The sequence below is a fragment of the Erinaceus europaeus genome, chromosome 2 (genome assembly GCF_950295315.1).
Source record: "Erinaceus europaeus chromosome 2, mEriEur2.1, whole genome shotgun sequence".
In the NCBI taxonomy this organism is placed as follows: domain Eukaryota; kingdom Metazoa; phylum Chordata; class Mammalia; order Eulipotyphla; family Erinaceidae; genus Erinaceus; species Erinaceus europaeus.
In genome coordinates, this window is record NC_080163.1 from 47,481,625 (window position 1) to 47,500,997 (window position 19,373).

Genomic DNA, 19,373 nt, shown 5'->3' on the forward strand with positions numbered 1-19,373 from the left:
GCTGTCAGGGTGATGTTGGCTTCTTAGAAGGTGGAAGGAAGTGTTCCTGTTTCTTCAGTCTTGCAGAGAGCTTTAGAAGTATAGGTATTAGCTGTTTCCTGAAGGTTTTGTAGAATTCGTTTGTGAAGCCATCTGGTCCAGGATTTTTGTTATTGGGAAGATTCTTAATTGTTTTGATTTGTCTGTTTGAGTGGTGCATTTAGGTTTTGTAGTTCTTCTTTGTTAATTTTGGAAGGGTATATCATTCCAGGAATTCTTCCATTTCTTCCAGATTCATTAGCTTGGTGGCATATAGTTCTTCATAGAAGCTTCACATGATTTCTGGATTTCTGTTATGTCAGTTGTGATATCTCCTCTACCGTTTACAATTCTATGAATTTGAGTCTTCTTCCTTTTTTGTTTAGTGAGTCTGGCTAGGGGTTTTTCAATCTTGTTTAATTTTTCAAAGAACCGACATTTGGCTTCATTGATCTTTTGTATGGTTCTCTTATTTTTGATGTTGTTTATTTCTGCTCTAATTTTAGTGATTTCTATCCTGGTTGCTTTAGGGTTCCTTTGTTCCTCTAACTCTAAGTCCTTAAGGAGTGCAGTAAGGTTGTTTGAGCTTTTTCTTGTTCTCTAATATGTGATTGTATGGCTATGAGTTTCCCTCTCAGTACTGCTTTAGCTGTGTCCCAAATATTTTGATAATTTGTGCCTTCATTTGTTTCTAGGAACATTTGAATTTCTTGTTTGAGTGCCTCTCAGACCTAAACGACAGAAAGGCCCTGAAGGACCTGCATTCAATCCCCAGCACCACCATAAGCCAGAACTGAGCAGTGCTCTGTTATTTCTCTCTGTATCTCTCTTTCTCTATCTTTAAAATAAAAAATATATAAAAGATAGTGGGGCCAGGTGTTGGTGCATGTGATGATTGAGCACATGCTACAGTGCAGAAGGACCCAGGTTGGAGCCCTTCCATCTCCACCTGCAGGGGGAAAGCTTTGCAAGTGGTGAAGTAGTGCTGCAGGTGTCCCTCTCTCCCTCTCTATCTCTCCTTACCTTCTAGATTTCTGACTCTCTATCCAATAAAAATAATAAAAAAATTTAAACAAAAAATAAATAAAAATTAATGTTTATAGAGGTGATTGTGTAAACTGTCAAAATTCATAGAAGCAGAATATTGAATGACAAATCTTGTTTATTGGGGGCCTTAGTTTAATTTTCAAGGCGTTTTATTTACTTCAGTGTAACATACATTAAAGGGCATTGATCATAATCATTGGTGAATATTAAGGTGTTTTTGAAAGTGAATAGTAGTAGATTTTACAGTACTACTAATATCTGACAATCAAAGAGGAGTGGGTTTTTTTGTTTTTTTTTTTTTGCTTTTGGAAGAAAGAATGAATGTCTTGGGTAGGTGGAGTAAGAATAATAATGTTAATGATAATAATAATAATGGTTGTGGATGTGGGATAGGCTGTATTATGTCCTTAAGAAAACTATTTAGAGCTATGGGAATTCCTTGAGTAATAGTTCATATCTACATCTTTCTTTCCCCTCCCCTCTTCTTTTACAGTGGCATTCCTCTTTAACTGGATTGGCTTTTTCCTGTCTTTTTGCCTGACCACCTCAGCTGCAGGAAGATATGGGGCCATTTCTGGATTTGGCCTCTCTCTAATTAAGTGGATCCTGATTGTCAGGGTAAGTTGCATACCGGAAAAGATAAATTCTATAGAGAAGCAATACATTGAGTGATTTTGAATAGTTATTTTTTCATTTTCTGTTTGCTTTTTGATAGTCTCATCCTTAAAAATGATTTTTGGGACAGGGAGATAGCTCAGTCAATTAACACAGAGAATTTACATGCCAAAGGCCCCTAAGGTTCAATCCCAGGTACCCACTGTATGTCAGAACTGAGCAGTTGCACTGGTTTCTCTTTCCTCTCTCATAAAAGTAAATTAAAGGATGATGGGGTAGGGGGGAGAGAGGGCACTAGAAAATGACCAGTGGTAAAATGCATTATCATGATTAAAGCCTTGCTCTAAATCCCCAACACCACAGGGAAGCTCCATGAACAGCACCAGGGATGATGTAGCAGTACTTTTGTATTTCTCCCTCCTTTCTTTTATCTCCCCCTCTCCCTCCTCTTTTCTCTCCCCCTCTCCCTCCTCTTTTCTCTCTCCCTCTCCCTCCCTCCCCCCTCTTTCTCTCTCTCTCTCTTTCTCCCTCACTCCCTCCCCCCAATAAATAGAATTAAAATTGAACTGGAAAGGTGACTAAGTGGTACAGCACACATTCAATGTCCTCAGTTCATACTCTGCACCGTATACAAATAAAAGATTTTTGGTTTGATTTTTGGTTTGTTTTTATTCTGTTATCGCCAAGTCAAACAAAAATCATTTGTAATTACTCATGCATACAATTTTTTAGTAAAACCTAAGGACATAGTTTTACAGATTATTCACCAGCTACTTTAGCTGTAATGTTTATAATGTAATCTAATCTGCATGTTCTGGAATTAGTTGTGTTTATAATAAAATGGTATCAACTTTTTGGTGTCTTATCAAAAGCAGTTAATGCTACTGAAGTGTTTTCTTTTTAATTTTTTTATTATTTCTTTATTGGGGATTAATGTTTTAGACAGTAAACACAATAGTTTATACATGCATAGCACTTCCCAGTTTTCCATGTAATAGTACAACCCCCACTAGGTCCTTTGCCATCCTGTTCCAAGACCCAAATCCCCCCCCCCACCCCCCGCCAGCCTTTTTCTATGGTGCAATACACCAACTTTCTGTTAATTTTTTTTTTTTTTTTTTTTAGGGCCTGCAAAACAGCTCACTTGGATAGTGTACTGGCTTTGTTATGGGCAAGACCCAAATTTAAGCCTTGACCCCCTTCACCCCCTCACTGAAGGAAGCTTTGGTGCTATTGTGCTATTCTCCCTGTCAATATCTTGTTTTTATACATTTTTTGTATATACATTCTTTTTCTTTTTTAAAAAAAATATTTTATTTCATTTATTGTAATGAGAAAGAGTAGATAAAGAGGGAAAGATAGAGAGAGACAGAGACAGAGACACCAGAACACTGCTCAGTTCTGGTTTATGGTAGGACTGGGAATTGAACCTGGGACCTCAGAGCCTCAGGCTTGAAAGGCTTTTGCATAACCATTATGCTGTCTCCCCAGCCCCTCTTTTAATTTTTAAAACCTATTTATTCGTGAGAAAGAAGGGGGTTAGATCTAGAATCAGAGCACCATTTTGGCACATGTGATACTAGGGATCAGACTCAGTAACTCATGCTGGGAAGAGTCCAGGGCTTTAGCCTCCCAGGGTCAATTCTCCTGAGGATTTTATTGTTGTTGTCCACTGTTCAGCACTGATTTATGTGTGGAAGGGGGAGGGAGGGGCAAGGATTGAACCTGGGACTTCAGGTTTGAAGTCTCCTTGCATAACCACTGTGCTATTTCTCCTTCCTAACTTCTTGATAAACTTTCTTCTTTCTTCCCCTTTGATTATTTTCCCCTCCTTGCTTAATTTCTTCCTTTCAGCAATGGTTATCTTTACCATCACTGATTATCCCAGAATGTTTGAGGAGTCAAACTTGTTTAACAAGTAACACTCCATTAGGGAACTTAACTTTTAATTTATTTTTTTTAGGGGACCTTATTTGTTGTTGTTGTTGTTGTTTTAATATGTAATTTGTTATAATGACAGAGGGGGCCCGAGCATTGCTCAACTCTGGTTTATGATAGTACTGGGGATTAAACCTGTGAGCTTCAGGGCCTCAGTTATAAAAGTCTTTTTGCATAACCATTTTACAATCTCCTCAACTCAAGCCCCCCCCCTTCTTTCTTTCTCTCTCCCCTTGCCTTGCCCTTCTTTCGTCCTTTCCCTTCCCCTTCTTTCCTTCCTTCCTTCCTTCCTTCCTTCCTTCCTTCCTTCCTTCCTTCCTTCCTTCCTTCCAGTAGTTAAACCCTGGTTGGTATCTAGAGGTGGGGATTGCACCAGGGACCTTTGGTGCTTTAGGCATGAAAGACTTGTCTGCATAATGTACACTGTGTTATCTTAGAAGTCTAGGGGGCCTTGTTTCTAAAGTAAATTTAAACTGATATAGGAATTATTAATTGAAGGGCCTTTCATGAAGTAATTTAAAGTTATAGAAAATCTAGTCTTAAAACGAAAATAAATAATAATTTTTTAAAAATCTAGTCTCTTGGGAGTCAGGTGGTAGCGCAGTGGGTTAAGCACACGTGGTACAAAGTGCAAGGACCGGTGTAAGCATTCTGATTTGAACCCCTGGCTCCCCACCTGCATGGGAGGCGTTTCACAGGTGGTGAAGCAGGTCTGCAGGTGTCTACCTTTCTCTCCCCCTCTGTGTCTTCCCCGCCTCTCTCCATTTCTCTCTGTCCTATCCAACAACAGCAACAACAATTACAACAATAAGACAACAAGGGCAACAAAAGGGAATAAATAAATATTAAAAACATTTTTTTTTAATCTAGTCTCTTAATATTTCAGATAAATTCAGTACTGTTGTCAACTGTATCCATGATAGGTTAGTATTAACTAATTAGTGGGTATTGACTGGCCAGTGGAACTTTTTAATTTTATTTATTCTAGAGTAGTTAATGTTATTAGAATTCTAAATTCTTTTGAGAATCTTCCTTCAGCAGCCAATGCATACTCATCTAAAACATGTACATTGGGTTAAGGACTCAAGTCCTAAAGAGGTTTCTCATACATTATCTAAATCTTAATTACTTTTTTTATTAAGAAATAAACTTTTGTTTATTTACTTTTTTATTATTTATTTTAAAGTCTGTCTTGAGAGGGGAGTAGAGAGGGAGAAAGAGAGATACCTGCAGCAATCCTTCATAGCTCGTGAAACTCCCCTTGCAGGTGGGGACGGGGGCTTGAACCTGGGTCCTTGTGAATTGTAGCATTTGCTTTCTACTTGGTGTGCAAGTAACAGAAAGCCAAGCTCAAAATGGCTTAGAGAGCTATAAGGAAAATTGATGTCCCAACCTGATAGGTTAGTTACTTCAGGTGTTTCTTGATATCATTATTGATAGCATTAGAACTGATACTCTAGGAGCTGCTAGTGGCTTACCTGGTTGGGTGCACATGTTGGTAATGCGCAAGGACCCAGGTTTAAGCCCCTGGTCCCCACCTGCAAGGGGAAAGCTTTGCAAGTGGTGAAGCAGTGTTGCAGGTGTCTTTGTCCTTTTCCTTTCTCTGTCACCCCCTTCCCTCTCAATTTCTGTCTGTCTCTATCCAATAAATAAAGATAAAAATTAAAAAACAAAACCTGATAATTCTGCTCAGCTTCCTAGTATAGCTGCTTCTCTCTTAACATTAAAAGGTGAGCATGGCAGTTTGAGATCACAGCAGAAACAACAGTGCTCAAAAGAAGAAAGAAAACTACTTCCTTCATTAATTTTTTTTTTTTTTTAAAGGAAGTCAGCCCACTTGGAAAGCTATCCTGGATAGCTTTGCCATTTGCATGACCCAGGTTCAAGCTCAGCTCCCACTGCAGTGAGGGAAAATTTGGTGTCTTTCCCTTTCTTCTGTCTTTCTTTGTTTCTCTTTTCTATCTGGAAAAGTCAGCCTAGAGGGATGAAGTCTCTGGCTACAAGCAAAGAAAAAAGAAAAAGACCAGAAAAGTCTTCCAAGAACCCCACAGTTCCCATTGATCAAAATAACACTATATGATCACATACTAATCCCTAGCAAGGGAATGGTGTTTATACATAAAAAAGCTTCCAAAGACAAGGCCTGACCTGGAGGTACAAGAACAAAATTAATAAGGTTTGTTAGAAAGGAGGCCAATTGACTTTCAGCATCGTAAAGTATCATCAGAACATATTTTTATAAGGGTGAATATTTTGCAGACAAGATAATAGGCTTAAAGAATTAAATAGGCCTGGGGAGATAGCTCCACCTTGCATGCCTGAGGCCACAGATTTAATTAATCCTCAGCACCAACATGTCAGAGCTGAGTAGTGCTCTGATTTCCTGTCTCCCTCTTACTCTCTCATAGTAAATACATGAAGATTTAAAAAAGTAAATAAATAGGTTTTGAGCACTTATAAAATACGAAGTTCATGAAGGTGAAAGATGTTATATTTCAGGGCTGGTTCATGCAAATATATTTGCTTATGTATATAACCATTTCAAATTGGTAATATATAAATGCTTTATTTTTTATCACAAGGGATGAGTCACAGTATTAATAATATAAAGCGAATTCTTGCTGTTTGTGCACCTTTATTTATTTATTTATTTATTTATTTTTGCCTCTAGGGTTATTGCTGGGGCTCTGTGTCTGCACTACGAATCCACTGCTCCTGGAGGCTGTTTTTCCCCATTTTGTTGCCCTTGTTGTAGTTGTTATAGCTGCTGTTGTTGGATAGGACAGAGAGAAATGGAGAGATGAGGGGAAGACAGAGGGGGAAGAGAAAGATAGACACCTGCAGACTTTCTTCACCACTTGTGAAGCAACCCCCCTGCAGGTGGGGAGCCGGGGGCTCGAACTGGGATCCTTTCGCCAGCCCTTGTGCTTTGCGCCATGTGAGCTTAACTCACTGCACTACCGTCCAGCCCCCATTTGTGCACCTTTAAATTAAAAGGTAAAGACTAGGAAGATAGCATAATGATTATGCAAACAGTCTTATCACGAGGCTTTGGGGTCTCAGGTTCAACCAGCCAAATAAACAAAAAGACCAGTAAAAATTAAAAGTGAGGGAGTTGAGCAGTAGCACAGTGGGTTAAGCGCACGAAGTGCAAGAACTGGCTGAAGGATCCCAGTTTGAGCCCCCGGCTCCCCACCTGCAGGGATGTCACTTCACAGGAGGTGAAGCAGGTCTGCAGGAATCTTTCCTTCCCCTTCTGTCTTCCCCTCCTCTCTCCATTTTTCTCTGTCCTATCCAACAATGATGACATCAATAACAACAATAACTACAACAATAATAAAAAGAAAACAAGAGCAACAAAAGGGAAAATAAATATAAAAAATTGAAAGTGAAATTATATCTACTAAGCTGTTACCAAATGTTTTATTTTTCAGTTTTCTACCTATTTCCCTGGATATTTTGATGGTCAGTATTGGCTCTGGTGGGTGTTTCTGGTCTTAGGTAAGTACTTTTAATGTAGACTAAGGAGAGAAAATCTTATACTAAATTTTAGAAATAAAATCATTTCTACCTCATCTTTTATTAAACAGTGATAATAAATACAACTTTAAAACAGTTCTTTTTTTTTTTTTAAACAGTTCTTTCTGAAAGATTCTATCATTGTCACCATCGGAGTAACATGCATATTAGTAAGACATCTTAGTGGTGGTAGATGTTTCTTAACCCACTTGCATACACATCCCAGGTTCCCCATGTACTCCTCTGATAAGATGACTTTATAGACCACCATTTTTCCCTCTGTGAGTAAAAAACTTTGCAAATTCAACCAAATTGCTTCTAGATCTATTATTACCAATTGAACTACTTGAGTTTTTGACCTGTCAGTAGAAGACAAAAAAATGTGTAGTCTAAAGAGACATAATTTCTGAAAGAATCTCAGCTGGATTTCTAGAATGCTTTAGATCACTCTTCCTGTGAATAAGAATTGTTTTAGGGGCTGGGTGGTGATGCACCCAGTTAAGCATACATATTACCAAGCTCAAGGACAAGGGTGTGAGCCCTGCTCCCCACCTGCATGGGGTCTGATTCACCAGTGGTAAAGCAGGTCCGCAGGTGTCTTTCTCTCCCTCTTATCTCCCCATTCCATCTCAAGCTCTTCTCTGTCCTATCTGGTAAAAATTAGGGGTGGGGATGGCTGCTGGGAGCTGTGAATTCAGTTCTCGCATTGAGCCCGAAAACCCTCATGACAAGAAATAAAAACACTTAAAAAATAAAGAATTGCTTAACAGTGGAGGTCTTTTAAAATGAATTAAATGTACATTTCAGATTGGTGATTTTGAGATTACATTTTTTTAATTCTCTTTTTTTATTATTTATTTATAAAATGGAAACATTGACAAGTCCATAAGATAAGAGGGGTACAATTCCCACCACCAGAACTCCATATCCTATCCCCTCCCCTGATAGCTTTTCTATTCTTTAACCCTCTGGGAGTCTGGACCCAGGATCATTATGGGGTACAGAAGGTGGAAGGTCTGGCTTCTGTAATTGCTTCCCCGCTGAACATGGGCATTTGCAAGTCGATCCATACTCCTCTCAGCCTGTCTCTCTTTCCCTAGTAGGGCAGGGCTCTGGGGAAGCAGAGCTCCAGGACACATTGGTGGGGTTGTCTGTCCAGGGAATTCTGTTTGGCACCATGGTATCATCTGGAACCTGGTGGCCGAACTTCCCAGTTTTGAAGCAGCCTCCTTGCAGAGCTCAGGCCAGATGTTGTCTCTGAGTTGCCATCTTGGCTCCGCCCCCTGAGATTACAGTTTAATTCTAAATATTTGTTTTAAAAATCTTTCAAGGTATCTTTTTAAAAAAGTTTTGTTAATGAGAGAGTGCCACCAGAGCATCATTTCTCTCTGACACACGTGATGGCCCATAATCAAACTCAGGACCTCGTACTTAGGAGTACAGTGCTTTTATTCACTGTATCATCTCCTGGAGCACCTTCCAAGATGCCTTACAGCAAAGAAATGAACATAGCTGGATTCTGCTGACTTCTTCATTTCTCCGTAAAGGGATTGTATATAATGCAACAACATAAGACCACCTTCACTGCTGTCATTTCTACACAGCAGAACAGCCATTAAAGATGAAAGTTAGTACGGTCGCCTCCCTCTGCACCTGTGGCATCATTTTGTCCTATGTGCTGTATTGGCTCCAGTCTGCTATTTTCTGGCTGCCTGGCACCCATGTTCAACAGGTGCTTAATATATTCAGGCCTTGCTTTTTTTTTTTTTTTTTTTTTTTTCCATATGCTGACAGTGTCATGCATTGCTGATGTTACATTTTACTTAGAAAATTGGCATCACCTTTCACACCACCCTGACTCCCCAATAGCATCATCAATTCTACTCTTATTCATTGCAGTTCCAAGGAAAAGAAAATTGTGAGTATCTCCTTCACTTCATTATTAAGAAGCTTAAAAAAAAAAAAATTCTTGTAGGAGTTCTTTTGGAATAGAGTTTCTTGTTTTGATTATTCTCTCAATTATATATACATATCTTAAAAAAAAAAAAAAACAACTCTTCCCTCAAGCCTGAAGTCCAGGCATATTCCAGATGGACCAGAGAGAAGCCATAAAGCATATTTTCATAATGGTAATTTAGAGGAAGTCAATGATTTGATTGCTTCCCATGTTCACTTTTCAGAGAGAATAGACTTACAGTATTTTAAAAAAAAGTGACTTTAGATGTACATTTACTCCCAGTTTGGGGTCATTTTTAAAGCTGCTGTTGTAGAGAGAGCTAATATTGATATTTTTAAAGTCTTTCCTATAAAACCCAATTTCTCCTATTTCTCAGAGCTCTCAAGCAGGTAGACAGCTAATAAACTACATCAAGCCTGTAGTTATGGCTTATTTGTTCCATAGTTATTTTCATTTTCTCTTATTCTATTGTTAGTTGCCGACTTTTAAACATCAATGGCTTCTCATAAAATACTTGAATTAAAATTTCTTTAAAATTGGATGATCAAACAAAGCTGGTTTATCTTCCTGAAATAACATCTACAAACTATATAAACTCTCACAGGCATCTCAGTTCATCATTCTCACATGTCACACTCTCTCTGAGTAAAGCTGAGTTGTAGCTCACCCCTGCAGATTAAGTGCTCTCCAGTTCACTGGGATTTTCCCACTCTGCATTTGAAGGGGTGACCCCTGCTCTATGGGTTTTTTTTTAATTTATTATTGCTTTTGGTGCCAACTGAACTCTGAGGACTTTGGTTTCAGCCTAAAGTAATTTTATCTGTGTTTAGAGAAGAGAGGTTGGGAGGAAGAAGCAGGCCAATAGAAAGTAACTGCTACCAGATACAGAGTATATTTGAGATAAAGAAACTTTCAAAAATTTATTATGGGGATAGTTGTACAACTTTATAACTATGCTAAAAGCTAGTGAATCGTGCACACTGAACAAAAACTTTCTGCTATGTAAATTATATCTCAAAATTGCTTTGCAAGTTTATTTATTTTCCTCATTTGCCTCCAGGGTTATTATTGGGGTTCAGTGCCTGCACAATGAGTTCATTGCTCCTGGTGGCCTTTTTTCCTTTATTTTTTTAAAAAAATTATCTTTATTTATTGGATAGAGACAGAAATTAAGAGGGAAAGGGGGAGATAGAGGAGACAGAGAGACACCTGCAACCTTGTTTCACCTCTCACAAAGCTGTCCATCTACAGATGGGACCAGGGGCTCCAACCCAGCTCATTGCACATTGTGACATATGTGTTCAACCAGGTGCACCTGCCCATGAGAATTTGAGAGGCAGGGGAGATAAACACTTGCAGTACTTGTTTCACCACTCATGAAGCTTCCTCCACCCCCTCAGTTGTTGAGCAGAGGCTTGAACCAAGGCCTTGTGAATGCTGGCTTGCACGCTTAACCAGGTGCACCACTTCCCCACTCCCCAAGTGTATGTAAGATGCAGGGTCTCTATGAACAGCAATCAAGGGTGTGTTTGAGCTACCTCTTGAGCAGGTATCTTCCCCTCTGATATCCCAAGACATGCAAACTTGCCTGAATATATAGGTTCTGGTGTAGTCATACAAAATCAGTCTGACTCCTTTACTGCCTGGTAAATAAATGGCAAAGCACCCTATGCACTAATTTATTTGTGTAAGAGCTCTAGTTCTTATAGTTAACAAGTGAGTCTGAGAATTGCTGTTAATAGGTAAAGGAATCCTGACATCTAGTGGACAACATTATGTACTGTCCACAGAAATAAAAGATCCCATGACAAGAAAGGATGGAATTTTTCACACTTGAGAAACAGTTTACAACCTCTTTTTTTTTTTTAATAGTTATTGGGCAGGGTTAGGTAGCATAATGGTTTTGCAAACAGATTCCCATGCTTGAGGCTCCAAAGTCCCAGGCTCAATCCCCTGCACCACCATAAACCAGAGCTGAGCCATGCTTTGGTAAAAAAAAAAAAAAAAAGAGTTAATTATCTTGATTACTTTTTTTTTTTTTTAACTTAAAAGGTAGGTTTTGATAATACATCTCAATCAAATTTCCAAATATAAATATTTGGCTGTATTTTGTTTATTTTTTTTCTTTAGGCCAACTAGATCCTGAATGTACAGCAGAAACTTTTATTTGGTTTTTGGTATTTGTCTTTTCACTGAGAAATAGAACAGTTAATATGAAAACTCTTTGGAAATATTGGAGGGGGAATTGATTCTGTTTCGATATTTTTCACAGAAAAATAAAATGTAGCTATTGAGGGATATTTCTGGGAATAGCAATTAATATGGAAACTATAAATTCATCCTTGGCTTTTCTTTCTTTTTTAAATTAGGCTTTCTCCTGTTTCTCAGAGGATTTATCAATTATGCAAAAGTTCGGAAGATGCCAGAGACTTTCTCAAATCTCCCCCGGACCAGAGTTCTCTTTATTTATTAAAGGTATTAGAGGAAACAAACAAAATTTGTCCACATATGACTGTAATCATGTACATTTATATCTATAGTAAGAGATATATAGAAAAATCAAGAAAGATATAGTCCTTGCTCATTAGACATTTCTACCTAAGTAAGAGGTGTTCTGTAGAGAGGTGTTTAAAAACCACCAAGGAGAAAGTTATCATATGTTCTGACAGTGTGGAAGAGGCAGGAGTCATGAAGTCACTAGGGTATATGACTAGAGTCCAGATCCTGAATCTTTGAGGTCTGAATCTTGAGTCCTGAATCCACTGTTTTCTCTTCTACCAGTTCTAGAAGGTGATTTGAGAAGAAACCTGATCACCTTGCTCTAGTTATACAGGATCCCTAAATTCCAGAGCTGGAAGAGAGCGTTGGGCTACTGTTTAGTATCTTGAGTATTACATCCATTTTTTATGAGGTTCTAGAAGTCAAAGAGCATGTGACATAACCCAGCAGTAAAGCACATGCCTAGCACACTGAGACCCATTCAATCCCTGGCACCATGCTGTGGTCTCAGTCTCTCTTCTGGGTCTCTCTCAGAAGTAAGTCTTTAAATAAATTAAGCATTTAAGGCTGGGATGATAGCATAATGCTATAAAGGCTTTCATGCCTGAGGCTCTGAGGTCATCCCAGGCTCAATCCCCAGCACCACCATAAGCTAGAGCAAAACAGCACTCTGGTAAAATAAAATAAATTCATAGAAGTTCCCTTTAGACCCAGTGACTTATTGGCTAGTCTTAATGTGAACATCAGTTCATTCTGTATTTGCTATTGGGTTGTCATAGTTTCTATAGTAGGTATATGCTAAGAGTGGAACTCTTAAGTTCTGGTGCACATGTACCTCAAAAAGGTATGTATACACAGTAGTTAATTTGCCAGTTAGTTTGGCTACATTGAAAGTGTTTTTAGAAGCAGAGTGATATGATGGAAATAATTTTGGTGTGTGAAGCCAAAGCCTCAAGCATGCACGATTTTACCACTCCAGGCCATTTTTTCATTCCAATAAGTCGAGGGAAGGAGGGAGGCGGGCAGGCAGGCACACCACATGTGCACTTCCCATGTGGTGCTGGGGCTCCAATTTGGGCTATGTGCTTAGCAGTACAGGCTCCCTACCCAGTGAACTAACATTCCTGCCAGAGAACTTCTCAGATTTAACAATTTTTTTCAAACAGTAATAACAACATTCATATATTGATAAATGTTCTCTTATATTGGATATCATATGCCTTACATGTATAACTAAGTGTACATTTGTAAGTAACCTTGTAAATATGATCAGATCTGTACATGGTAGAGTATATTCACAAGGCATTTAACATACCAAGAACTTAGGCCTGTACTGATTCATTTCTTTGAGAGAGTATATATTTTCACTTAGAAAAATTGTCTAATCATTTAAGGGTACCACTTGTATTTATATTTTTAATAGATTTATGATTGATACATAATATTACATTTGTTTTAGGTCCACAACATTTATTATATATGATATTGTGAAGTGACCAGACAGTAAGTCTAGTTAACTTCTGATTTTTATTTATTTTTGGAGAAGGAATATTTGATATTTGGGCAGTAAAAAATCTTAATGGTTGTTATTACTAGAGATTAAGTTTATGGGAAATCTGGCTAGAAAAGAGTTTTTGCATGCCTGTAACTGACATGTATGTCTGTACCATTAATGACTATTTAATAGAAATAATGCATACTTTGCAATTTTTAAATATACATGGACTAGTAAAGTAGCTCGCTTGGATAATGCACCTGTTTTGGCATGTGAAGCCCAGGTTTGAAATCAGCCCCCACCGCATCCAAGGAAGTTTTGGTGCAGGGGGTGGGGAGTGTCTTATCCTCTTTCTCTTCTGTCTGTTTCTATGTGAAAAAGCAATCCCAGAGTGGTGAAACCAAATCAGTTTCTTTTCTTTTTACAAAACAATTTTTATAAATATGGAAAATTATATAGGCATTTTCTTTGTTACGTAAGTGGTTGTAAAAAAAATGCCTTTTAAAAAAGACAGCCCCCCCTTTTCTTTTTTACCATTTGACCCTCTTCATTCCATTTTTCATCACCCCACCCCTCAGAACATTTTATTGCATGGTTAAAAGTGTGGATGGCTGGGGAGATGAGAGGTAACTTATCAGGTAGTATACCTGCATCCCCATGCATCCATCCCAGGTTTGAGTCCTGGCATCACTTGGGATGTATTATGGCAGTAGAGGAAGCTCTGGTGCATTCTCTCTGTTTTTCTTTCTGTCTTTCTAGCTGAATGAAAAAGTGCTACAGAGCAGTGAAATCACCCGTGTGCAAAGCTCTGGTTCTATTACACACACAAACTGTGGGGAGATAGGAATGTAGCTCACTGGTAGAATGGTGTTTTGCATATAAATATCTTGAATTTGATCTCCATGGTTATAGACCAATTCCTGATAACACTGTGCCAGAGATGAGCAGTACTCTGGTCTGTCTGTCTCTGTCTCATAAAAATAAATTCTTTTTTTTTTTTAATCAGATTATTAGATGTTGTATGTAGTTTCAGTCAACCGTCATTGTCATCATTTTTTTTCATATACATGTATTTTTTTCATATACATTATGATGTATGTAGTTTCAGTCAACTGTCATTGTCTTCATTTTTTTTCATATACATGTATTTTCCATATACATCATATACATTTTTTCATATACATTTTTTCTTATTTAAATACAGATTTTTATAATTCTAGTCTAATAATAGCTTTAAATTTCTCAGTGGACTGAGATCAGACCTCTTATTTGTCATCCTTCAGTTTAGAAGGAAATATCTCCCTTTATGAGGAGAGTGTACTCCCCTTCCTTATCTTGCTTCTAATACAAAAAAAATAACAACTAGGTTGAGAAAAAACCTGAACTCCCTTTTTCTGTATTGTTAGGGACTGTACTATAAATTTTATCTGTACAGTTCATTATATTTTATTTTGGTATTCAAAAATCTCTAAGTGTTTCATGAAAATATTCCAAATAAAGCATCTTCAGTGTTATGACTTCAAGTATTGATGATTCTGTAATAGGAGATTATAGACTTGCTACTCCCAATAGGAGATTAAAGACTTGCTACTCCCCAAATTTTGGGTTCAGAAGCCTCATTGTACTTTAGGAATTGTTAGAAACTTTTTTTTTCCCTCCAGGGTTGTTGTTGGGGTTCAGTGCCAGCACTATGAATCCACTGCTCCTGGAGGCCATTTTTTCCCATATTTATGTTGCCCTTGTTGCTGTTGTTGTTGTTATTGTTGTTGGTTAGGACAGAGAGAGATAGAGAGAGAGGAAGAGGAAGACAGAAAGAGGGAGAGAAAGACACCTGCAGACCTACTTCACTGCTTGAGAAGCAATGCCCCCTTGCAGGTGGGGAGCCAGGGCTCAAACCAGAATCCTTGTACTGGTCCTTGGTGCTTTGCCCTATGAGCACTTAACCCGCTGCTTTACTGCCCAGCCCCCAGGAGTTGTCAGCATCTTAATCAGAGGTATATGAATGTTCCCCATTAGAGGGCATAGTAGCTTATATCTGACTTTGATATCCTAGTTGATTTGAAATCATGCCTGGCATGCCTAAAAGACTCTGAGCTCTAAATTGAGGGTTTGGAGCCTTAAGGCAGTATTTAGAATTTTAATGACTTCCTTGCTAATTTTCAATATGCCCAGAGGGAACCTGAAAAGCCTTAAAATCTCATGGGACAGAATTTCTTTGTCCTTTGATAAGTAAGAGCTTTCCATCCAGGTCAATTGTAAAACTTTTTTTTTCTAGTTTAGAGGAAATTCATTTTAAATTTGAAAATATGCTAGAAAGTCATCATGTAAGAAGTCATTGAGACTTCTTGCTTTTTCTTTGATGGAGTTGTCACTAGTTAAAAGCTTTATTTTTTCCAGTAAGACACTAGTAGGCAATTTGGAAAATAACTGCTGTAGCAGGAAAATAACTTCTCAAACCATACTGTTTGTTGTTTTATTAGAAAAGGATATAAGAAGAGTGACTTTTATGCTTAGGGTACCCAAATATACTCCAGGCAAATGAAATAGCCTGGACATAAGCTGGAAAAAAAGTCTAGATCTTACAAAAGCCAAGTATTAAAGTTCATGCATTGCTATCAAAGGAATAGTTCTCTATTTCACTTTCAGAACTCACCTAATCTTTCATTAAAAAGTAAAAATAAAACCAAAATAAACCTGGTTTCTTGCCCCATAACAATAAACAAAACATTTATGTTTAAAAGATAAACATACTTTTTAGAAACCTCTTTAAATGGTACAGTAAAAATAAAAGCATACATACTTAGATTTTTAATTATAATTTATTATTTATCATTTACATTACTATTTATTATTTACACATACTATTTATTATTTATCATTTACATTACTGTATAATCTTGGTAGTTTATACTTATAAATCAGTTACCTGGAAAAATGTGTTTTTAATTTAATTTTTTTTTCTTTTTTGCCACAAGAGTTATCGCTGGGGCTTAGCACCTATAAAATTTCCCCTCTCCCTGTGACCATTTCCCCGCCCCCGCTTTTCTTTTTTTATTAGGATAGGTAGACATTGAGAAGGAAAGGGATGATAGGAAGAGAGAAAGAGACACCTGTAGACCTACTTCACCACTCTTGAAGTATCCTCCATTTAGTGGGGAGCACATGCAGTATGTATACTCAACTGGGTATACTACCACCCAGCCCCCAGAGAACATTTCTATAGAATACCTACTTCTGCTACTACCAGGTTATGGGGAAGTTAGCTTTAGTAGCTTTATATTGGTAGTACAGTTAATTGGTATCTGTTATTATTTAACTTAAAAAGGGTTTGGGGGGCTGCTGCAGCACATAAAAGGATTCACAGTGGGGAGCTGGGAACGCATTTAAACAATACAAATTTTACTAGGGTGAAACAAGTAAAAGGTAAAATAAGCAATTATCATCAAGGGTTCAGAGTACACTAGGTCCATAAAGTCTGAGTATACTTATCAAAAGTTCACTCCATAAGATAAACTTATTATTGGGAGTTGGGCGATAGCGCAGGGGGCTAAGCACATGTGACACAAAGTGCAAGGACTGGTGTAAGGATCCTGGTTGGAGCCCCCAGCTCTACACCTGCAGGGGAGCTGCTTCACAGGCGGTGAAGCAGGTCTTCAGTCGTCTGTCTTTCTCTCCCCCTCTCTGTCTTTCCCTCCTCTCTCCATTTCTCTCTGTCCTCTCCAACAATGATGACATCAATAACAACAATAATAATAACTACAACAATAAAACAAGGACAAATAAAACAATAAAACAAAAAGGGAAATAAATATTTTAAAAAAATAAAAAAGAGATAAACAATTATCAGCTCTGGTAAAGGTTGCTCATAGCTGTAGAGGGGTCTAAAAGTTGCCAGCTGGCAGTCACATGTATTCAATTCCCAGGAGAAGTAGCCATGACAGATACCTGGAGCACCTCCACCAAGATGCTTCTGACTAGGAGAAGAAGCAGCAGCCAAAGAGAGCAACCTGCTCAAAGTCCTGTGCTTTATACCTTCCCTTTTCTGTGTGTCCCGCCTCAGGCTGACATCATTCATATGCTAGTAGTCTCAAACTCCTGTTGGTGTCACAACAGGTATCTAACACTGTTCCCAAAGTACCTGTACATATGAAGCTTTATAGTTATTTTAGCCACATCCAAAATAGGAAGGGAAGTGTAGAGGCAGTTTGTAAACTCGAACATCAGTGAATAGAGTCCTGCAGTATTAGTGCTCCCTCAGTGCTGGTAAACTATACCTGTTAGGAGTCGAGTATTTAATTTTTTTCCTTTATGACAAGTAAACATTTTTACTACTGCTAACCCACTCCTATAAGAAACACTGAAGGGATTTATATAAAGACATGCATTTTCATTTCTCTCTTTCTATAATTGTGTGTGTTTATTACAAGAGCACTGCTCAGCTCTGGCTTATAGTGGTGGGGGGGACTGAACCTGGGACTTTGGAGTCTCAGGTATGAGAGTCTGTTTGCATAACTGTTATGCTATCTCCCCTACCCTACAACCCCCTTCTTGATGCTTTACATTTTATTAAAGGAAATTATTCTCAAGTTAAAATTAAATACTTTATTTGAGTTTGCTATGCAAAAAATAGTAAGACAATTAAAATGTTTCCAGTGAAATTTCTGCTTAAAATTTTACATAATGTTCAACAAAGATTATTATGTTCCTATTGCAATTAAATGATCTCTAAGATAACAGATTCTTTTTGTACACAAAGTGATACTGATCTATAGTTTAGTAATGATGTTCACAGAGCCTAAATCTGTTTGTCTTCCAGTTAAGGTCTCATCAGTGTTTTTGTAACAACTGATAAACCAAATTGATTTGAGCAGACCTCCAGGTATTTAGACAGAGAGCAGTGGCTCCTTGCCTCTCTAGTAGTTTCATTTCAGGGTTTAATATGATTTTGGTAACCTACCTAGTTTTTCTTTTTCTGTTTTAGTAGTGCTGCTCTTTTCTTTCTTTTTAAAATTTTATTTATTTATTATTGGATAGAAACAGAGAACTTGAGAGGGGAGAGGGATAGAAACAGAGATACCAGCAGCAGTGCTTCACCACTAGTGAAGCTTTCTGCCTGCAGGTGGGGACCAGGAGCTTAAACCTAGGGGTGGGGGCAAGCAGGGCTAAACGTATGTGGTGCAAAGCTCAAGGACTGGCATAAGGATCCCAGTTTGAGCCTTTGGCTCCCCACCTGCAGCAGGGGTGGGGGGCTGCTTCACAAGCAGTGAAGCAAGTCTGCAGATGTGTGTCCTTCTCCCTCTGTCTTCCCTTCCTCTCTTGATTTCTCTCTGTCCTATGCAACAATAACAGCAGTAACAACAACAACAACGGTAAACAATAAGGGCAACAAAAGGGCAAAAAATGGCCTCCAGGAGTAGTGGATTCATAGTGCAGGCACTGAGCCCCAGAAATAACTCTGGAGGCAGAAAAAACAAACAACCCTAGATCCTTGCACACTGTATTGTATACGTTTAACCAGGTGTGCCACCACCTAGCCCCCATCAACCTTTTCTTAATGAGTTTTTTTTATTAGTGATTTAATAATGATTAACAAGATTGTGGGATAAAAGAAGTACAATTCCATATAATTCCCAACACCAGAGTTCCATATTCCACCCCCTCCATTGGAAGGTTCCCTATTCTTTATCCCTCTGGGAGTGTGGGCTAGAGATCTTTATGGGGTGCAGAAAGTGGAAAGTCTGGCTTCCATAATTGCTTCTCCGTTGGACATGGGCATTTACTGGTCAATCCATACTTCCAGCCTGTTTCTGTCTTCCATTAGTGGGGTAGGACTCTGGGGAGGTGGGGACCAGGACATATTGGTGAGGTCATCTGCCTAGGTAAGTTATGTTGGCATCATGGTAGCATCTGCAACTTGGCTGAAAAGCATTAAGATATAAAGCAGAACAAATTGTTTAATAATCAAGAACCTAAAGGTAAGAATATAGCAGATTTGCTGTCTTCATGTTGGAAGAAGCTAATGGATTTTTTGCCTTTGTTGTGTGGCAGGTCCTTACTTTGAGAGATCTTTGTTTTGTTCGGTTTTGATTTTGATTTTAGAGAGATCCTTTGAAGCTCTTTTTATATGTGGAAGTAGCATAGACTAAAGAAGGTGACCAAGGTATTACCTGTTTGGATGTTGACCTCATTATTTTGTGTTTCAACCTTTGGAGGGCTTTTAGCTGGACTCTTGTCCTGGTTTATTTCTCCAATATTTCTTCTTGTTGGCTTAACTATTCTATATAG

The 19,373-nt window shown here is 38.2% G+C and overlaps 1 protein-coding gene across 1 annotated transcript in view; it reads left to right on the forward strand.

The window, feature by feature from the left end:
• NDFIP1 (Nedd4 family interacting protein 1) overlaps positions 1–19,373 on the forward strand; it is a 58,541-nt gene that overhangs the window by 35,323 nt on the left and 3,845 nt on the right. Inside the window, exons 5-7 of the mRNA XM_007518993.3 lie at positions 1,559–1,683; positions 7,053–7,119; positions 11,464–11,569. Coding sequence (XP_007519055.1) covers positions 1,559–1,683; positions 7,053–7,119; positions 11,464–11,567 — 296 coding nt within the window. The 3' untranslated portion in view covers positions 11,568–11,569. The remainder of the gene's footprint in view (positions 1–1,558; positions 1,684–7,052; positions 7,120–11,463; positions 11,570–19,373) is intronic.